Here is a 21,998-nt window from a genome sequence, read left to right as displayed (position 1 = left end):
ATTCCACATACTAGGTTTCCCGGTCTATCTCTCCTATGCCAGTCACACAGTGAGAAGCAGAGACCCGGCTGAGCAGCAGTCGATCTCACATGTCTATCCTGCCAGGACACAGCCAGTGCAATGAATGAAAGCAGCGTGTACTACAAGCTGCAGTTATAAGGCAAAGCCCCGCCCCACGGGGGTGTCTGGGCAATGTAACCACGCCTGGGACCTGCCCCTTTCTCCTCCTCCTTCTCTCCTTGTTGCTCCATCCCGGGATTCCTCCAGCTGAGCTGACATTCTGCGTCTGACCTAGGCAGGAGGCGCACTGACTGGGCACTGCCAGGACTGGCACTGTTGTGGCTCCGGCTGCTGCCACCAACTGGAAGTCGCTTAGTTGCCACCTGCAGGATCGGGCACAGAGGGGATCTCACCTCCCCTGCAGGTCCAGAGCTGACAGAGCGGGGGACCCCCAAACCCAGCTGTCTGGTTTCATCCCTCTGGACATTAGGCTGAAGGCAGAGCTGCCACCAAGTACCTCTCCCCCAGCACTCTTCTGCTTCTATTACTCTATTCTCTCTGGATACATACAGCAAGGAGCAGGAGGAGAGCAGGGGCCAGACTGGACAGATCAGTGCCACAGCTGACACAATGTTCCCGGGACCCTCTCTTCTCTAGCGCAGGACAATCAGGCAAGAGAGAGGAGCTACAGCAACCTGTTACACTATCTCTGTCACTTCTTCTCACTTTTGGGGGGATTCCCACAGCTCACCAGGATGACCCCTGAGTACTTTTTGAGGTCCCTGTTGATGATGATTTTAGCTGTGTTCTCTGCAAATGCTAGCAACTGGCTGTAAGTTTGATTTCTATTCTATTATCTATTCCTTTATCTGAGCTATAAACCAGCAGGGGATTTATGGTTTTGTTGTCCCGTGAAATATAATGATCACCGGAAGAACTTGATTTAAAGTGTGAGCCACTGGATTTTAATTAAGTGGAAAAATTAAAATAATAATCTTCATAAGTGGTCCTGGCAACTTAGTTTTTTTAAAACTATAGCAGGTGTCGTGTCCACAATTCGTGTCTTCCGAAAAGGAAAAACTGCCGCGGAATTTGATAGGCAGCAGAGCTAGCAATCCAATCACTCCTGATCAGATCTTCTTAGGAATTTCCATTGATAGATGTCCAGGAGTTGAATGAAGTCTAGCAGAAAGGCAGAATAAGGGGTCTTTTAGTTCAATAGATGTCAGCAACTCCCTTGTGAGAAAAGTAGATTAGGTACAACCTGCTCCTACTGTACAACTAGCTGCCTCTCTGCAATGCCAGGCATGAGCTGCCCGGAGCACTTAGGAAGCTGGAAGCGTGCTAAGATTATTTTTGTTGCAGTGTGGTAAACTGAATCCGGCAGCCCTGAAAGTGATCCACTGAGGACAGCGTGCAGCTCTGTTTACCATTAATCCCAATTTCCTATACATATAACGCTGCAGTTACAGTTTACTGCCTTTACCCCTCTGTCCGCACATGCATGTTTAACACCAGCAACATAACAGGTGTTTTATTACAAATCAGTCCTGGTATTATTTCACTTTACACATGTCTGACTTCTATCTGTGCCTTTGTGCCCCAATTGTGAATCCATGGCAGGGAAAGGGATGCCTAAGAAAATACTGTACATGGAAAATGTTCTAAGTGAATTATTCTGCTGTATTCGTGCACAGCTCACAAGCTGAGGCGTGCGCTGTAAAGCAGAGATCGCTGGCTTTATCGCGTGCTTAATATGGGCTCTTCTGCACAAGTGGGTTTTGTGTGTGCAATGGTCGCCTTCAATCTCCCAATGCTACTATTTAATGAATTCTCATGGATTCAAGCAATTCTTCTCCTAAATACATTTTAATAGGGTGAGTTATTGATCTATCAATCATGACATTTTAAGCAACTAGATAGAAATACAGAAAACAGCAACATTCCCTGGGTCATTTGCATGAAATATAGGTAAAATAATATTGTATTTCTGAACGATTTATCCTATGATATAAAATAGCACATATATAAAATCACCCTCCTTTAGGTTGTATCATACTGTATATAGGGAAGTCAGTCTGAGTAGCAGTGTACTTATTATGGTATAATAAAGTTCGTAAAGTTGAAAAGACAAGATGAGGGTGAAGAGAAAAATAAAAGTGTTAAATCACTATTTTGGTTTTCAAAGAAACTGCAAATCTATAGGAAGCTGCTGTCTTTAATGTAAGATAGATAGATACATACATACATACATACATACATACATACATACAGTACTTAAATTTCCCATAGTGGTTGTGAACATTTTATAAATTACACATTGCAACATTAAATAATTAAGTTACAGTTTTATGCTTTTTTCTTGTGACCCTTAGGACAATACAGTTGTATGTCTCTCTCCTGGATACAGTTGCACACTGTATTTCTAATTTCATTCATAACAGGTCTGATTGCAATGTAAATTACTAGTAATGACTGAGAGACACATTACCAGGTTAATCCGATTGGGAAAAAAGTGAAATCTTTGCTTATAAATTGAATACGAGGAGTGACATGCTGTCATTGTTGGTGGGGAAGCAGTGTGGGATCATTGTATGGATACCTTCGGCTAAAAGTTTTTGTTAGTTCAAGAAATGTATGTAACTCAAGGTAGGGCTTCCAAATATTCTAGCGCCAAAAAGCCATAGTAACTGACCCCTAGTGGTGACAAAGATAGCACTGCTTTTATTCAAACTATTTTATTTCTATAAAGAAGCATTCATTCACAAAACTTTATAAGTTTAAAAATACCAATATGCAGAATAGATTGACTATTATTTCCTAGTAAAATTAGTAATTTTTCATTTAAAATCAGTCTTAGGTAATATGCAGCTCTCCAGCTGTTGTGGAACTACAAGGCCCAGCATGCCTTGAATGGGAGGGAATATTGGAACTTGAAGTTCCACAACAGCTGAAAGCACAAGTTTCCTTGCCATGATAGGCTATAAAAACTATTATCTATTTAAGGTAAAAATACAGTTGAAGAACCATGCAAAAAATGTGCATCAAATTTGCAGATCTGCTGCATAAAATCAGCTGCATGAAATGAAATATAATACAACAGATATCAGAGATATTCTTAACTTTGCTTTTGTAGGTCACTCGTCTATCCTCAGGGAGCTTTGCTTAGCTGCAAGTGAAGCCTGTCAGTTATGTATTGCTGATAGAGTAATTTGATCTGTAATATACATTTCATGGAGCTAAAATTGAGATTCACCCATAGTACTGGGCCACTGAAAATATTACTGGTAGAGTCTACATTTAGAATTGTTTTCAATTCATTATGACCCAAGAGGTTAGCACTAGCCACCCATGTAATATTTTCACTCATGTCCCAAATCAGAACATTAATCTTGCAATATATGGTTCTAAGTTGCCCTTTGTATGAAGTACAATTTCAATTATATATTCTCCAATTTAAAATTGCCTATAATTAAAATATTAGGAAATATTTTGTTGATTTAATATATTTGATTGTGTTGAGGTGTATTTTAAATAGTAGTATATCTTCATTTACAATGATATTTTAATAATTTACATTCCTAATTAGCATTAGTACATTGTATTGTTTAAAAATGTGCTGGGTGTGCGTGCTTTTATTTTAGTTATTCCTTTTTGAAATGTGCCTTTCACAGACTAAGCAGACATCCTTTTTTAGCATTACAATTTTTTTAAAGAAAAACCTAGAAGCATTGAAAATGATTAACTAATTGCAACCAGTTATTCTTGAAGTTTGGCCTCATTAGTAATCCAGTGGTGGTCCTGTAAATATAAGTGTCCCTTGCAATCATGTTTAATTAGTGTTTTTTTGGATGAAAGTTTACACTATATTGTTCAGTTTAGCAAGATCTTCTTTTTTTATAGAAGGAAAAAAATCTGGACTACAAATCGTTGTGTCAGCTAAACAGATGCTTATTAAATCACAGTAAAATGTTTAAAATCTCTTATTATTATAAACAGTGTGATTGCTGCAATATCAATGAAGCAAATCGCTTTGGATTAACGCAGGCAAAACTGGCAAGGATTTTTATGTTACAGCAAAGGTCAATGATCAGCTGTACATTTTCCTTTTTGTATAATATCTATATATACAACAAAGAGACATATGATAAGATAATTGGGGCCCATTATTGTACAAAGCCATAACCCCCTGGGTGAAAATAGTTGACATAAAACAGCACATAAAAGATAAAGTATTGTTGACATTTATTATGTATAACTTTAAATACTAATAGAATTCCCCCATATGATTTTAATAGAGAATGCACAATAGGATGTTAGCACTGACACAGCACTCTGTCTTGTTATAGCTCATTTTATGTATTACTAATACCCTCTTAGTTTACTATTTCTTTCCATTTAGCAGCCCTCCCCCTGCTATCATCTGGTTCCCTTTTGTTAATATGTAACTAAGTATTTTGAAAAAGAAAATCACACTTTCTGTATAGGGCTGCACTGTGCAGTTAGACGGATTAGTAAAAGTTGCAATACTGTCTTTCATTTTACATGTTGCGCTGTTTATGGTGTTATTGAATATCTGTTGGTTGCATAGAATTGCTTAAAAAACATTACTGGCTTATGAGAAGGTTATGCCTCTGTGATGGTGTTATGTTATTGTGTTGTATAAACTCATTGTAAAGATTGCCATTAAATTACATCATTACTCACTTTTTGGGAAATTCTAAAAGTTGCACATTTGCAAAAATGTTGATTTCATAGTTTTTTGTGCTAGTTATACTCTTACTGTTATAAAATGCAAAATATAAGTATATGATAACATGCAGATTGATACTAATAAAGGATAACCAATCAAACATTAGCTTTTATGATTGGTCTTACAGGAGATTGTTCAGATGTAATTTCTGATTGGTTGTTATAGTTTATTGCATATTTGCACTCTATCAAGTCTTTGATATGTTTATATAAGAAAAAACTTTGTGAATTTGTTGTTGATAGGATAAAAGTGCAATGTTATCTCTCCATAAGTAGGTTCTAGTAATAATTGCAGTTTCTGTGGAGTAATGGTTACTGCATCCCAGGCTCTCTACCTGGCATTAGACTGTTGCTCTGATGTCTGTAAGACTGATGGGAACGCAGAGCATGACAGCCGGCTGCTCCATCATATATGTCTTGAAAGATGCTGTCGTCACAATTCCAACAGGACAGAAGTGATGACCATGAGTTGAGCCATTTGTAATCTCTGCAGTATAGCTCTCATTGATCTCTTATATTTACTATATAATGTGTCTGGCTTTCTCATTTATTTATGTTTTTTATATATAAAAGTGAACATATAGCTTTCTTACAAGTATGGTCTAGTTTATTTCATAATTCCAGCAATGCTGAGTAAAGCACAAAACCAGCATTAAACCACCAATTATTCTGCATGCAGAACTTCATTATATCGGGTATAAATTCTGGTGACTGTGTTGTTTGTTGGGGCAAGCGCATACTCCATGTAAACAATAGAGCAGTGCCACTCAGTGGCTGTTATACGACATGATCTTTCTCTCGCTTTAAAGGTTTGGGTTTTTTTTTAGATTATTTAATCAATTACAAGATTTTTTTTAAATTTCAGATTATTTAATTTATTGATTTGTTCATGCCCTCTTGTGACTTTTACTAATCCATTGTGTTATTGTTTTAGTTTTGTTTTATGCTTAGAGCTCTTATAACTGTACTGTATATTTACAGTAGATACTAGGTACCATTCTGTATTGTCGCTGATCAAAGTACTGTATATAGGGGGTCATTCTGAGTTGATCGCTCGCTGCCATTTTGCAAGGAGATTGACAGGAAGTGGGAGTTTATGGGTGTCAACTGACCATTTTCTGGGAGTGTTTGGAAAAACGCAGGCGTGTCCAGGCATTTGCAGGGCGGGTGTCTGACGTCAATTCCTGGACCTTCATCGCAGCATTCATCGCACAGAATAAGCAACTACAGGGCTGGTCTTGTTTTGCACAAAATGTTTTTGTACCGCTCGGCTGCACAGGCGTTCGCACTCTTGCAAAGCGAAAATACACTCCCCCGTGGGCGGCGACTATGCGTTTGCATGGCTGCAAAAAGTAGCTAGCGAGCGATCAACTCGGAATGAGGGCCATGGAATGTATATGGAATGCTGTAACACTGCTATACATTATGCAGGGCCTGCTCTGGGAGCCCCAATTAAAACATCCCTGTACGTTGGTGTGATTTTCCAATTGACCTGTAGCCTACCGCTACAGGTAAGATGTTAACGTGAAATGTACAGAAGTTAGTTATTTAAGCTGGTGATGGTGAGGATCCATTGACTCCTTTCTGCTTCACTGTGCCACATTGATGGGTATATCTAACACCTTCCTGAGATGTTTGTAGCCATGGAATTTATTCAAAAGGTGTTTGCTGTTGTTTAGATAAAATTGTATCTCCCAGGTTAACGGCAATAAGCTCTACCTGATGAATATATATGGCTATGCTTTATGTCTGTATGTATATATACCAAGATAGATGAAGTGGCACTCACTATAAAAGCAGTATCGGCTGCTGGGGTGTCCAAATTCCAGGGAAAGTCCTGTTTTCACAAGGTCCCATAATATATCCAAGTAGAAAAGAAGGCACTCACCAGACTTGTATTAAATGCAGATAAAGCCGTTTATCAAATTCACAACGGTGATTAAATCATGGTTGGTCGACGTTTCGGTCCTAGCCGGACCTTCTTCCAGACCAATATGTGCAACCGTCACAATCACAGATCAAATGACCAGTATTATTGTAGAGCCCTAAATACCCAAACAGAGCCCGCCCTCTAATTAACTAATGATAATGTCGTGCACCTGAGTAAACACATGGTTCTATATTGAACTAGAAGTATAACAAGTAGAACATCACAAGTTTAACACATAGTGGGATGTAAACAATAGTCATGATATTCAATCTTAAAAGCGCTCACCAAGTTCCCTGTAGGTATTAAAATCATCAGTGGAACGCACGCCAGCCGTGACACGCACGGCGCTTCCTCTATATGTAAGAACATTACTTCCGGACTGACGATGCTGCACTAAGTATGCTGGTGGAACGCAGTGCGTCAATGACACGCAAAGCGCTTCCACCTGTGATGGTGTGCATGTTCCCTGTAGATGTAAGTGGAACACCAGCAAGCCGTGACCCGCACGGCAATTCCGTTATAAACAAAGCCATTACTTCCGGAAGAGTGTTACTGAATAATCAGGTGGAACGCAGTGCGTCAGTGACACGCAAAGCGCTTCCATCATAGATCAATATTACAAATACAAAGGGAGAACGGTGGCTCTATATAAAGATAGATACCCAGGCATGAATAAAATAAGTAGAGTGTTTCAAATCTCAACTCAGCCAATATTCAACTAGTAGGGCAGGTTTAAGGGATATATAGAGCTCTACAAGAAACAGCATAATTACTACATATAACATATATAACTAACAAGACAATACATTTAAAAACATATATATTAACCTAAACCATATTAAATAAACTAAACTACAGTGGACTGAAAAGCTAGGTGGCCACAGTGGATACCCTAAAACACAAAAATACTCTCAAAAAAGTTTCAAAAAAATCACAAAAAAATCGCGAAAAATCACGGTTGATTCATAGTTACAGAAACACACTGAGATGGTTCTGTTCGTTCAAACCCCTTGGGGATACAGTGCCCAGGTGATGTATCCAATATGCCTCTTTTTTCAGTAGTGATAACCCTCTATCACCTCCTCGTGGTGGTGGTGGGATCCAATCAATTATCATATGTCGTAATGTAGCTACTTGATGTTTGAACTGTAGAAAGTGAAGTGCTACAGGTTTATCGCTCTTGCCGCTGGTGAGTGCCAACTGTATCGAGGATCTATGTTGGTTGATCCGTTCACGGTACGTCCTAATAGTTTTCCCCACGTACATTTTTCCACAGGGGCATGTAAGATAATAAATCACATGGTCCATTAGGCATGTTAGATGATATCTTAATTCAATTTTAGTGCCGTGCAGTGGGTGATTGAAGAAACGTCCAGTTATCATGGCTCTGCAAGTCATACATTTCAAGCACTTAAAACAGCCAGGGTTCACATTTAGCCAAGTAGTGCCAGAAGATGTTGACGGTCGCATTGTAGGTCTCATCAACATGTCCTTCAAATTGGCACCTCTTTGTACGCTTAGTAGAGGTGGTCGAACGCCAACTTTCTTGAACTTTGGATCAGTGCTGATCATAGACCAATTTTTCTTGATCGATCTCTCCACGTTGCGTAAGCCAGTATTGCAACTGGTTTTAAAGATGACCCGATCACGGGACTTATTTTTGCTACTGGTCTTGTGTATGTGTAGATTGCGAGCCTTGGTCATGCATCTGTCAACCACTGCGGCTGTGTAACCACGTTCAATGAAGCGCTTTCTGCATTCAAATAATTGAGTCTCGGCATTTGACTCATTAGAGTTATTTCTTAATACTCTAAGAAATTGAGAGACAGGTAAATTAGACTTTAAACTGTCTGGGTGATGACTGGAAGCCCATAACAACGTGTTCCGGTCGGTGGGCTTGCGATACAAAGTATACTCCAGTACTGAAGGTAAATCAGGATTCTTGTATATTGAAATGTCCAAAAAATTAATCTTGGACTCACTTACTGTAACAGTGAGTTTAATGGGACTAGTGAGGGCATTTAGGGTATCCACCATGGTAAAAAGTAGTTCAACAGAGCCCCGCCAAACTATAAAAAGATCGTCAATGAATCTTTTGTAACACACAATGTGCTCCGCATAGTTACCCAAGATATTTTCGTGTTCATACTTGGCCATGTACAAATTGGCGAACCCCGGGGCTAAATTCGAGCCCATAGCGGTGCCCGCCAATTGCACATAGTACTCATCCTGGTATTGGAAATAGTTGCATTTAAGAACCAATCTGATCAAGCTTAGGATAAACTCAATAGGCGGACCCTCGTACGGGCCCTTGATAAGTGCCTCCCTTACGGCAGCAATTCCCTCCTCATGGGGGATAACCGTATACAAGGAAGTTACATCTAAGGTGGCTAATGTACAAGATGATAAATCATCAGTAATAAGGGCTAGCGTGCTTAGGAGGTCATTAGTATCACGGATGTAGCTGTCCATGACCCTCACACAAGGTTGAAGAAAATGGTCAACAAATTTGGCCAAAGGTTGTAGCAGTGATCCTTGTGCCGATATAATCGGCCTACCTGGTGGTGTGGTTAAGGATTTATGTACCTTGGGTAAGGTATAAATAATGGGGCAGATAGGATAAGCCACCGATAAATAATCAAAGACCTCATCATTGATCCAAGTGCATTGTAATGCCTGTAATAATAAATCATCTACTTCTTTCTTAAATCTCGGAGTAGGGTTATAGGGAATTTTGAGGTAGGTGTTACTATCAGACAGCTGTTTTCTGATTTCGACATCATAATCAGCGAAATCCTGAAGGACCACTGCTCCCCCTTTGTCAGCATTTCTGATGACCACATTAGTATTTCGTTTAAGATCTCTCAACGCTTGCCATTCACTTTTTGATAGATTTGAGAATCCTTTGTTGTTACTGTGATTCAATAACACCTCATTATCAACAACCTGTAGAAAAGTTTTCAAGCTGGCGTTATTAGAGATAGGATCAAACTTGCTAGTATTTCTAAATATGCCAGATGAGCGTATATCAGACTGTGCTTGGTTGTTCATGAATTTGTTATCGAAAAATTCCCTAAGGCGTAATTGTCGCCCCATTTTATATTTTTGGATAGACCAATTAAACGATTTAAAGTGACAAGTGGGAATGAAGGACAAACCCTTCTTTAACAAGGAGGTTTCAGCCTCTGTAAGTACATGAGAGGACAAGTTAAATATTAAGTTCGAGAACCTCTCCCTCCCCGTCCTCGAGGTTTTGAACCTCCCCCTCCGCGGGTGGGGTCGCCTGTGGCGGTTTTGGCTCTCCGTGCCCTGGTGCCCGGTCCTAAAAAAGAGGATGAGGCACCAGATCCGGATGGGGGTACACTGTCAGTAAATTCAGAGTCGGAGGAGGAATAGCCCTGTGGGTGATTAAATCTTTGTTGTCTATGGTTATACCTATTTGATCGATTGTGTCGCCACCTGGTGGATGAATCATCCCCAGTCAGCCATTTGTATACCGAATGTTGCTGATAATCAGTTTCCACAGTTTCCCATTTTTTTCTCTTGAATGCTAGCAAGTCAGATCGGTATTTATCAATTTGTGTTTTAATTTTATCTAACCAATTATCCGACTTATCAGCCTTCAAGACAGAAACATGTTCTCGTTCAAATAGATCAATGTCACTTTTCACCTTTTTAAGTTCTACTCCGACCTCTTCAACAACCAGTATAAGGAGGTCAGAGGAACATTTGTTCAATATTCCACACCATTTCACACAAAAGGAAGGATTTTTCCTACCAATGGTGGGAGTATTGGCAATCCTAAATCCCCTAGGGATTCTTTTTTTCCGATAGTACTCGGATAGAAACTGTCCATGAAGAGTTAAATCTATTTCTCTCTTCTTTAATTTATTAAGTTTGTGAAAAAGGTCAAGTGGTGTACGGGCTGGTAATTGATCAAAGTCTGTTTGATTAAACAAGACTTTCTCAATATCGTCATCAGTGTAGCTGACAAAAGCATTCTCTGCTTCACTTAGAGAGTTCTCATCCAATATACCTACACCAAGAGACATTCTATACCAGGATGCAGTGTGAACACTAGTGCACCAAGCGATTCAGTCCACAAAAAGTCAAACAGTTAAAATAACCAATCTTTGGTCAAATAGATATAGATAGTAAACGAATTGATTCAAAAAAATTAATCAAAAACAAATGAAAAAGACCTCATAGAGAAAAATATTCCAAAAAGATTTTTCAAAAAAAGGGTGCTCACTTAGAAGAATATCATAAAGATACCATCCAATATTCCAAGATAGATGAAGTGGCACTCACTATAAAAGCAGTATCGGCTGCTGGGGTGTCCAAATTCCAGGGAAAGTCCTGTTTTCACAAGGTCCCATAATATATCCAAGTAGAAAAGAAGGCACTCACCAGACTTGTATTAAATGCAGATAAAGCCGTTTATCAAATTCACAACGGTGATTAAATCATGGTTGGTCGACGTTTCGGTCCTAGCCGGACCTTCTTCCAGACCAATATGTGCAACCGTCACAATCACAGATCAAATGACCAGTATTATTGTAGAGCCCTAAATACCCAAACAGAGCCCGCCCTCTAATTAACTAATGATAATGTCGTGCACCTGAGTAAACACATGGTTCTATATTGAACTAGAAGTATAACAAGTAGAACATCACAAGTTTAACACATAGTGGGATGTAAACAATAGTCATGATATTCAATCTTAAAAGCGCTCACCAAGTTCCCTGTAGGTATTAAAATCATCAGTGGAACGCACGCCAGCCGTGACACGCACGGCGCTTCCTCTATATGTAAGAACATTACTTCCGGACTGACGATGCTGCACTAAGTATGCTGGTGGAACGCAGTGCGTCAATGACACGCAAAGCGCTTCCACCTGTGATGGTGTGCATGTTCCCTGTAGATGTAAGTGGAACACCAGCAAGCCGTGACCCGCACGGCAATTCCGTTATAAACAAAGCCATTACTTCCGGAAGAGTGTTACTGAATAACAATAATGCTGTTTCTTGTAGAGCTCTATATATCCCTTAAACCTGCCCTACTAGTTGAATATTGGCTGAGTTGAGATTTGAAACACTCTACTTATTTTATTCATGCCTGGGTATCTATCTTTATATAGAGCCACCGTTCTCCCTTTGTATTTGTAATATTGATCTATGATGGAAGCGCTTTGCGTGTCACTGACGCACTGCGTTCCACCTGATTATTCAGTAACACTCTTCCGGAAGTAATGGCTTTGTTTATAACGGAATTGCCGTGCGGGTCACGGCTTGCTGGTGTTCCACTTACATCTACAGGGAACATGCACACCATCACAGGTGGAAGCGCTTTGCGTGTCATTGACGCACTGCGTTCCACCAGCATACTTAGTGCAGCATCGTCAGTCCGGAAGTAATGTTCTTACATATAGAGGAAGCGCCGTGCGTGTCACGGCTGGCGTGCGTTCCACTGATGATTTTAATACCTACAGGGAACTTGGTGAGCGCTTTTAAGATTGAATATCATGACTATTGTTTACATCCCACTATGTGTTAAACTTGTGATGTTCTACTTGTTATACTTCTAGTTCAATATAGAACCATGTGTTTACTCAGGTGCACGACATTATCATTAGTTAATTAGAGGGCGGGCTCTGTTTGGGTATTTAGGGCTCTACAATAATACTGGTCATTTGATCTGTGATTGTGACGGTTGCACATATTGGTCTGGAAGAAGGTCCGGCTAGGACCGAAACGTCGACCAACCATGATTTAATCACCGTTGTGAATTTGATAAACGGCTTTATCTGCATTTAATACAAGTCTGGTGAGTGCCTTCTTTTCTACTTGGATATATTATGGGACCTTGTGAAAACAGGACTTTCCCTGGAATTTGGACACCCCAGCAGCCGATACTGCTTTTATAGTGAGTGCCACTTCATCTATCTTGGAATATTGGATGGTATCTTTATGATATTCTTCTAAGTGAGCACCCTTTTTTTGAAAAATCTTTTTGGAATATTTTTCTCTATGAGGTCTTTTTCATTTGTTTTTGATTAATTTTTTTGAATCAATTCGTTTACTATCTATATCTATTTGACCAAAGATTGGTTATTTTAACTGTTTGACTTTTTGTGGACTGAATCGCTTGGTGCACTAGTGTTCACACTGCATCCTGGTATAGAATGTCTCTTGGTGTAGGTATATTGGATGAGAACTCTCTAAGTGAAGCAGAGAATGCTTTTGTCAGCTACACTGATGACGATATTGAGAAAGTCTTGTTTAATCAAACAGACTTTGATCAATTACCAGCCCGTACACCACTTGACCTTTTTCACAAACTTAATAAATTAAAGAAGAGAGAAATAGATTTAACTCTTCATGGACAGTTTCTATCCGAGTACTATCGGAAAAAAAGAATCCCTAGGGGATTTAGGATTGCCAATACTCCCACCATTGGTAGGAAAAATCCTTCCTTTTGTGTGAAATGGTGTGGAATATTGAACAAATGTTCCTCTGACCTCCTTATACTGGTTGTTGAAGAGGTCGGAGTAGAACTTAAAAAGGTGAAAAGTGACATTGATCTATTTGAACGAGAACATGTTTCTGTCTTGAAGGCTGATAAGTCGGATAATTGGTTAGATAAAATTAAAACACAAATTGATAAATACCGATCTGACTTGCTAGCATTCAAGAGAAAAAAATGGGAAACTGTGGAAACTGATTATCAGCAACATTCGGTATACAAATGGCTGACTGGGGATGATTCATCCACCAGGTGGCGACACAATCGATCAAATAGGTATAACCATAGACAACAAAGATTTAATCACCCACAGGGCTATTCCTCCTCCGACTCTGAATTTACTGACAGTGTACCCCCATCCGGATCTGGTGCCTCATCCTCTTTTTTAGGACCGGGCACCAGGGCACGGAGAGCCAAAACCGCCACAGGCGACCCCACCCGCGGAGGGGGAGGTTCAAAACCTCGAGGACGGGGAGGGAGAGGTTCTCGAACTTAATATTTAACTTGTCCTCTCATGTACTTACAGAGGCTGAAACCTCCTTGTTAAAGAAGGGTTTGTCCTTCATTCCCACTTGTCACTTTAAATCGTTTAATTGGTCTATCCAAAAATATAAAATGGGGCGACAATTACGCCTTAGGGAATTTTTCGATAACAAATTCATGAACAACCAAGCACAGTCTGATATACGCTCATCTGGCATATTTAGAAATACTAGCAAGTTTGATCCTATCTCTAATAACGCCAGCTTGAAAACTTTTCTACAGGTTGTTGATAATGAGGTGTTATTGAATCACAGTAACAACAAAGGATTCTCAAATCTATCAAAAAGTGAATGGCAAGCGTTGAGAGATCTTAAACGAAATACTAATGTGGTCATCAGAAATGCTGACAAAGGGGGAGCAGTGGTCCTTCAGGATTTCGCTGATTATGATGTCGAAATCAGAAAACAGCTGTCTGATAGTAACACCTACCTCAAAATTCCCTATAACCCTACTCCGAGATTTAAGAAAGAAGTAGATGATTTATTATTACAGGCATTACAATGCACTTGGATCAATGATGAGGTCTTTGATTATTTATCGGTGGCTTATCCTATCTGCCCCATTATTTATACCTTACCCAAGGTACATAAATCCTTAACCACACCACCAGGTAGGCCGATTATATCGGCACAAGGATCACTGCTACAACCTTTGGCCAAATTTGTTGACCATTTTCTTCAACCTTGTGTGAGGGTCATGGACAGCTACATCCGTGATACTAATGACCTCCTAAGCACGCTAGCCCTTATTACTGATGATTTATCATCTTGTACATTAGCCACCTTAGATGTAACTTCCTTGTATACGGTTATCCCCCATGAGGAGGGAATTGCTGCCGTAAGGGAGGCACTTATCAAGGGCCCGTACGAGGGTCCGCCTATTGAGTTTATCCTAAGCTTGATCAGATTGGTTCTTAAATGCAACTATTTCCAATACCAGGATGAGTACTATGTGCAATTGGCGGGCACCGCTATGGGCTCGAATTTAGCCCCGGGGTTCGCCAATTTGTACATGGCCAAGTATGAACACGAAAATATCTTGGGTAACTATGCGGAGCACATTGTGTGTTACAAAAGATTCATTGACGATCTTTTTATAGTTTGGCGGGGCTCTGTTGAACTACTTTTTACCATGGTGGATACCCTAAATGCCCTCACTAGTCCCATTAAACTCACTGTTACAGTAAGTGAGTCCAAGATTAATTTTTTGGACATTTCAATATACAAGAATCCTGATTTACCTTCAGTACTGGAGTATACTTTGTATCGCAAGCCCACCGACCGGAACACGTTGTTATGGGCTTCCAGTCATCACCCAGACAGTTTAAAGTCTAATTTACCTGTCTCTCAATTTCTTAGAGTATTAAGAAATAACTCTAATGAGTCAAATGCCGAGACTCAATTATTTGAATGCAGAAAGCGCTTCATTGAACGTGGTTACACAGCCGCAGTGGTTGACAGATGCATGACCAAGGCTCGCAATCTACACATACACAAGACCAGTAGCAAAAATAAGTCCCGTGATCGGGTCATCTTTAAAACCAGTTGCAATACTGGCTTACGCAACGTGGAGAGATCGATCAAGAAAAATTGGTCTATGATCAGCACTGATCCAAAGTTCAAGAAAGTTGGCGTTCGACCACCTCTACTAAGCGTACAAAGAGGTGCCAATTTGAAGGACATGTTGATGAGACCTACAATGCGACCGTCAACATCTTCTGGCACTACTTGGCTAAATGTGAACCCTGGCTGTTTTAAGTGCTTGAAATGTATGACTTGCAGAGCCATGATAACTGGACGTTTCTTCAATCACCCACTGCACGGCACTAAAATTGAATTAAGATATCATCTAACATGCCTAATGGACCATGTGATTTATTATCTTACATGCCCCTGTGGAAAAATGTACGTGGGGAAAACTATTAGGACGTACCGTGAACGGATCAACCAACATAGATCCTCGATACAGTTGGCACTCACCAGCGGCAAGAGCGATAAACCTGTAGCACTTCACTTTCTACAGTTCAAACATCAAGTAGCTACATTACGACATATGATAATTGATTGGATCCCACCACCACCACGAGGAGGTGATAGAGGGTTATCACTACTGAAAAAAGAGGCATATTGGATACATCACCTGGGCACTGTATCCCCAAGGGGTTTGAACGAACAGAACCATCTCAGTGTGTTTCTGTAACTATGAATCAACCGTGATTTTTCGCGATTTTTTTGTGATTTTTTTGAAACTTTTTTGAGAGTATTTTTGTGTTTTAGGGTATCCACTGTGGCCACCTAGCTTTTCAGTCCACTGTAGTTTAGTTTATTTAATATGGTTTAGGTTAATATATATGTTTTTAAATGTATTGTCTTGTTAGTTATATATGTTATATGTAGTAATTATGCTGTTTCTTGTAGAGCTCTATATATCCCTTAAACCTGCCCTACTAGTTGAATATTGGCTGAGTTGAGATTTGAAACACTCTACTTATTTTATTCATGCCTGGGTATCTATCTTTATATAGAGCCACCGTTCTCCCTTTGTATTTGTAATATTGATCTATGATGGAAGCGCTTTGCGTGTCACTGACGCACTGCGTTCCACCTGATTATTCAGTAACACTCTTCCGGAAGTAATGGCTTTGTTTATAACGGAATTGCCGTGCGGGTCACGGCTTGCTGGTGTTCCACTTACATCTACAGGGAACATGCACACCATCACAGGTGGAAGCGCTTTGCGTGTCATTGACGCACTGCGTTCCACCAGCATACTTAGTGCAGCATCGTCAGTCCGGAAGTAATGTTCTTACATATAGAGGAAGCGCCGTGCGTGTCACGGCTGGCGTGCGTTCCACTGATGATTTTAATACCTACAGGGAACTTGGTGAGCGCTTTTAAGATTGAATATCATGACTATTGTTTACATCCCACTATGTGTTAAACTTGTGATGTTCTACTTGTTATACTTCTAGTTCAATATAGAACCATGTGTTTACTCAGGTGCACGACATTATCATTAGTTAATTAGAGGGCGGGCTCTGTTTGGGTATTTAGGGCTCTACAATAATACTGGTCATTTGATCTGTGATTGTGACGGTTGCACATATTGGTCTGGAAGAAGGTCCGGCTAGGACCGAAACGTCGACCAACCATGATTTAATCACCGTTGTGAATTTGATAAACGGCTTTATCTGCATTTAATACAAGTCTGGTGAGTGCCTTCTTTTCTACTTGGATGTATGTATATATATATATATATATATATATATATATATATAGACATAAAGCATAGCCAATCATTTAAAAGTCATCTAAATGTGTAAATGTGACAAACAAAAATTTGAATTATGTGATTTTAAATGTTCCCTGAAGAGTAACTCACTGTTGAATGGTGCATATCTGCAATAAAACCATCGCAAGCAATCAGCAAATAATCCTCAGTGTGTAAATTATACACAACTTTGTGCAAGAAAAGTCCAGACCGCGTGTAGCACTCTTTCAGAGTTAATGCCGTTATATGAGAGTTACTAAACATTAATGATGTACAGTGAACAGAGACAGCACCCAGAATCGCTGAACTGTCTATTGCAACATATAATGAGTGAGGATTAATAAAGGATGTGGCTTAAATTATAGCTCATGGAAAGTTCTGGTTGACGGTATACAAAGAAAGAATTCTGTTGGCAGTACTTGATCAAGACACAGAGTGGGGATTAACAGAAGGATGTAACTGCAACCGAGACTGATTTAAAAAATATCAGGGTCCTAAAAAGTTGCTTTGCTGTATCCTTGAAGAAGTAGAACATCTAATGTTGACTAAGAGGATTAAGGAAGCAGCCGAGATGGGAGATAAGAAATTACTTAAAGTAGTTTGGGACTGTGAGTAAAGGCTTGCCGCGGCTAGTGCAACCCCATTGACCTTGACCACAATCATTATTCCCCCATGTATATGGATAACATGAGAGAAGTCAGCTAAACAAATTTTTCTAAAAAGCAGATTATCTACCTACTACCTTCAGGGGTTTGTACTTCTAGGCCTGATGTGAGACAATCACTCGCATCAGGCAGTTGCTCTCCCAGAGTGTGCCTAAACTTATTATCCACTCACTGGTCATCTCACGGCTCGACTATTGCAACATTCTCCTCAATGGCCTCCCATGCGCCCATCTCACTCCCCTCCAGTCTGTTCTCAACTCCGCATCTAGACTTATCTTCCTCTCCCGCCGCTCCACCATCTGCCAGTCCACTTCATCACAACCTACACTGTCTCCCATTCCCTACAGAATCCTCTACAAACACCTCACCTTCACATACAAGGCCCTCTCTAACTCCACTGCTCCCTATATCTCCAACCTTTTCTCCCTACATACTCCCTCCCACCCACTCCGGTTAGTCAATGACCATTGCCTCTCCTCTACCCTGGTCACTGTATCACATGCGCTTATCCAAGATCTTGACCATGCTGCCCCCCTTCACTGGAATGAGCTCCCTCACTCTGTTAGACTCTCCCTGACCTTGCAAAGCTTCAGACCGGCATTGCAAATCCTCCTGTCCATCAAAGCATATGTTTCTGACACATAACCTAGCTTCGAGGCCACTCTTCCAACCCCCTGCCTTATGCCTTGGCCTTTCCTGCCTAACTTACTTCCTGCCATCAGGACCCCTTCCGCTTGCTTGTGCCTCATGTCACCTGTCTCCCCCCCCCCTCCCCCGCTATTTTGTAAGCTCCTTGAAGCATGACCCTCTTTCCTCCTGTTCTCACAGCCCTCTTCTCTCACACTTCAATTACAGCTTTCTCCTACTCAGCAATTGTCTATACCAGGGGTGGGCAATTATTTCAGCTGAGGGGCCACTTGACATTTCCTGTCAGTATCCGAGGGCCACATACAAAATAGCAGCTCCCCCCACTTGCCAAAAATATAGGGACGTGCTTCATGTGGAAGGGGTGTGGGCAAAAAATAATACAGATTCATATTAGGCTGCACAATAGTCTCCATTATTCAAATTGCGCCACTTACACACATTACACCAGATAGAGTCCCTTTTACACAGTATGGAAGGTAGAGCCCCTTTTACACATTACAGCAGGTAGAGCCCCCTTTTACACATTAACATTTTATTTAGGATAATTATTGTGCAGCAAGCAAATTATCCAGTGTCTTATGGCCCCTGGGGAAAGATGTGACACAGTGACAGAACACGGGGAGGGGGGGTGACAGTGACAGAACACGGGGTGCATGACACGGTGACAGAACACGGTGGGGGTGACACGGTGACAGAACACGGGGGTGTGACACGGTGACAGAACACGGTGGGGGTGACACGGTGACAGAACACGGGGGTGTGACACGGTGACAGAACACGGGGGTGTGACATGGTGACAGAACACGGGGTGTGTGACACAGTGACAGAACACGGTGGGTGTGACACGGTGACAGAACACGGTGGGGGTGACACAGTGACAGAACACGGGGGGTGTGACACAGTGACAGAACACGGGGGGGGGTGACAGTGACAGAACATGGGGTGTGTGACACGGTGACAGAACACGGGGGGGGGTGACAGTGACAGAACATGGGGGGGTTATACGTGACAGAACACGGGGGTGACATGGTGACAGAACACGGGAGGGGTTGGTACAGCGAGAGCTAAAGATCTCTCCCCCAAACCTAAAAACAGACTGACGCCACTGCCCGCACACACAAATATACGCACACTATCACACACACACACACACACACACACACACACACACACACACACACACACACACCCCTTTCTTTCTTTCTCTCACTCACTTTTCCCATTAACTTTACTGATCTGGCTGGCTGGCAGTGGCAGGAAGGATGGATCTATTCTGTACAAGTCTGGCTCTTGTCCCGTGTAGCTCCGCCCCCTGAGGTCCCGGTGTAGCCCCGCCCCCTCCTCGGTACGTAGCTCCGCCCCCTTTCGGCTGAACCCAGCCGTTGTCACTGGGGTCTCTGGAGGAGGAGGAGGCTGCTACAACGCAGCAGCAGCAGGGGAGAGAGGCGCCGCCGGCAGCTTGGAGGTACTACAGCTCAGAGCAATGACAAGCAGCTCAGCCGTTTGGGCCGCTTGTCATTGCTGGCTGGTGGGAGGCAGTGGGCCGGACAGGATCGGTTTGCCCACCCCTAGTCTATACCCACATCTCTTCTCACTCATAACCTCATAACCTCCGTATTTTGCCCACCCCTAGTCTATACCCACATCTCTTCTCACTCATAACCTCCTTTGCTTGTTTGCTTGTCAGCTGAATTGTGTACTGAGAATTGTGGTGCTAATTGTTACCTGTGCTCTGTTTCAGTTACAGTAATGTTACGTTTCGTGTACCTTGTATTGTTCTAATGTATGCGTATATATGGCGCTGCAAACCACTTGAGGTGTCTTATAAATAAAATGTAAAAATAATAATAGAAAAACAGCATATAATCAGGAATTGGTCCCAGTACTTACAACTACCTATGAGGGCTTCATTTGCCACTGAAAAGGGAGGTACTATGACACATATATTAAATCCTGAGAATACAGTACTTAGTTTTCCCTGCAGAATCCCCTAGGTAGACATGTCACTAAGCAATATAACTGGCAGCTACTGGTCGCACGTTCAAGTATAGTTACTTAATATCTAATGTATGCCAAAATTGTTTGGCATACATTAGAGAAGAGGGGGGAATTATGTCAATGTTACATGTTTCACTATTGGGTGGTACATACAAACTTATGCTATCAGGGCCTACAACTATCAAGTTACTCCCCTGCTTCTGTATATTACAATCAGCAGAGTGAAATGCATCATCCAATTTTGGATTATAAACTTGTGTGAGTTTTTCCCATCATACATTATTCCAACAGATACTAATTTACTTGTTCAAAAGAGACTTACAAGTTGACCTGAGTGTTACAGCGTCTATAACGTATGTAGACTTGTAAACATCAAGGTAACAATGAATCAACAGTGCAACAAGCATACCACATTACAGTAGGCTACATCAAGTGTTTCATTTATAGCTATGTATTTAATGTATGGCTATGTGATAATCAAAATGTACTAATTAATGTGCACCAATGTTATTGCCATCTGAACTTAAACTATATAATAAACTCGACTACTGATAATCACATTTGAATGTAATGACAGTTGGTATGAGCTCTGATCCCTCCCTTCAGTTTCAGAGATGCCCAAGAGAGAGTAAGCGAAGGCGATAGAGACAGTGGAGAAGGAAGATACAGAGGTGGGGAGACAGTGTTGAATGGGGAAGACAGAAAAGGGAGGAAGAGGAAAGAGAAAAATGTGGAAAAACGTGTCAGAAGACAAGTGTCAAGGATGGCTCAATGTGTGTACCTGGTGTAGATTAGTAGGTGTAGGTTAGTGGATGATGACACTACTGAATGCACCAAGTGTGGCGGTCTGATGTAGTTCCTTCACATGGACTTGCAAACAATGTGGTAATAGACTGAGTGAACTAAATTCTAGGCAGGCTCAACAAGAAGAGGTAAGACACTCTAGATACAGTGATAGTCTATGGCTAGTAAGGTACCAGAGAGGCAAATCCTGGACTGGGAGTGGAACAGAGCAAAAGCAGATTCATTGAGTGTATAATCTGATCACTGTCTGCCTTCAATAGTAATATAGACCGGACACTGATTGGTTACAGTGAAAACACGGACTGAACATGGCTGGCCTCAGAGGAAACGCAGGCTGGACACTGGCTGGCTGCAGTGAGAACACAGGTTGAACACTGCTGGTTGCAGTGAAATCTTGGGCTGATCACTGGCTGGTTGCTGCTGTGAGAATACGGACTGATCACTGGCTTGCTGCAGTGAGAATACAGTCTGATCACTGGCTGGGTGCTTTAGTGAGAATACAAGCTGAACACTGCTGGCTGCAGTGGATATACAGGCTGAGCACTGGTTGGTTACAGAGAGAACTCTATGGACCACAGATAGAACTTACACACAGGAGTAGTGACTTGTTGTACTGGCAGTCTGTAGACTGCTGCTAAGATCCTTTTATAGGAACTGGTGGTAGCTGATTGGCCAGAGTTGCAGGAAGGACAGGAGCTGTCTCCCCACTGGTCGGACAGCGCCCACAGTCCCGGCCTGGTGGGAAAGCCAACACATGGAATGACAGCCCAGCCAGCACAAGCCAGGAGAGGAGACCGAATAAGAGAGCCAGCCGCTGCTGTGATCAGGACCCCCATAGCATTCTGCCATGCGCAGACCTTTCG

At 41.4% G+C, this 21,998-nt stretch overlaps 1 protein-coding gene across 1 annotated transcript in view; it reads left to right on the top strand.

Annotated features, from left to right (window-relative positions):
* Positions 1–293: 293 nt before the first annotated feature.
* Positions 294–21,998, top strand: part of WNT4 (Wnt family member 4) — a 107,592-nt gene continuing 85,887 nt past the window's right edge. The window contains exon 1 of the mRNA XM_063942960.1: positions 294–832. Coding sequence (XP_063799030.1) covers positions 756–832 — 77 coding nt within the window. The 5' untranslated portion in view covers positions 294–755. The remainder of the gene's footprint in view (positions 833–21,998) is intronic.

Source organism: Pseudophryne corroboree, chromosome 10, assembly GCF_028390025.1.
Source record: "Pseudophryne corroboree isolate aPseCor3 chromosome 10, aPseCor3.hap2, whole genome shotgun sequence".
Lineage (NCBI taxonomy): Eukaryota > Metazoa > Chordata > Amphibia > Anura > Myobatrachidae > Pseudophryne > Pseudophryne corroboree.
Note: the sequence above shows the minus strand (reverse complement) of the source record. Positions and strands in the feature narration are given on the sequence as shown.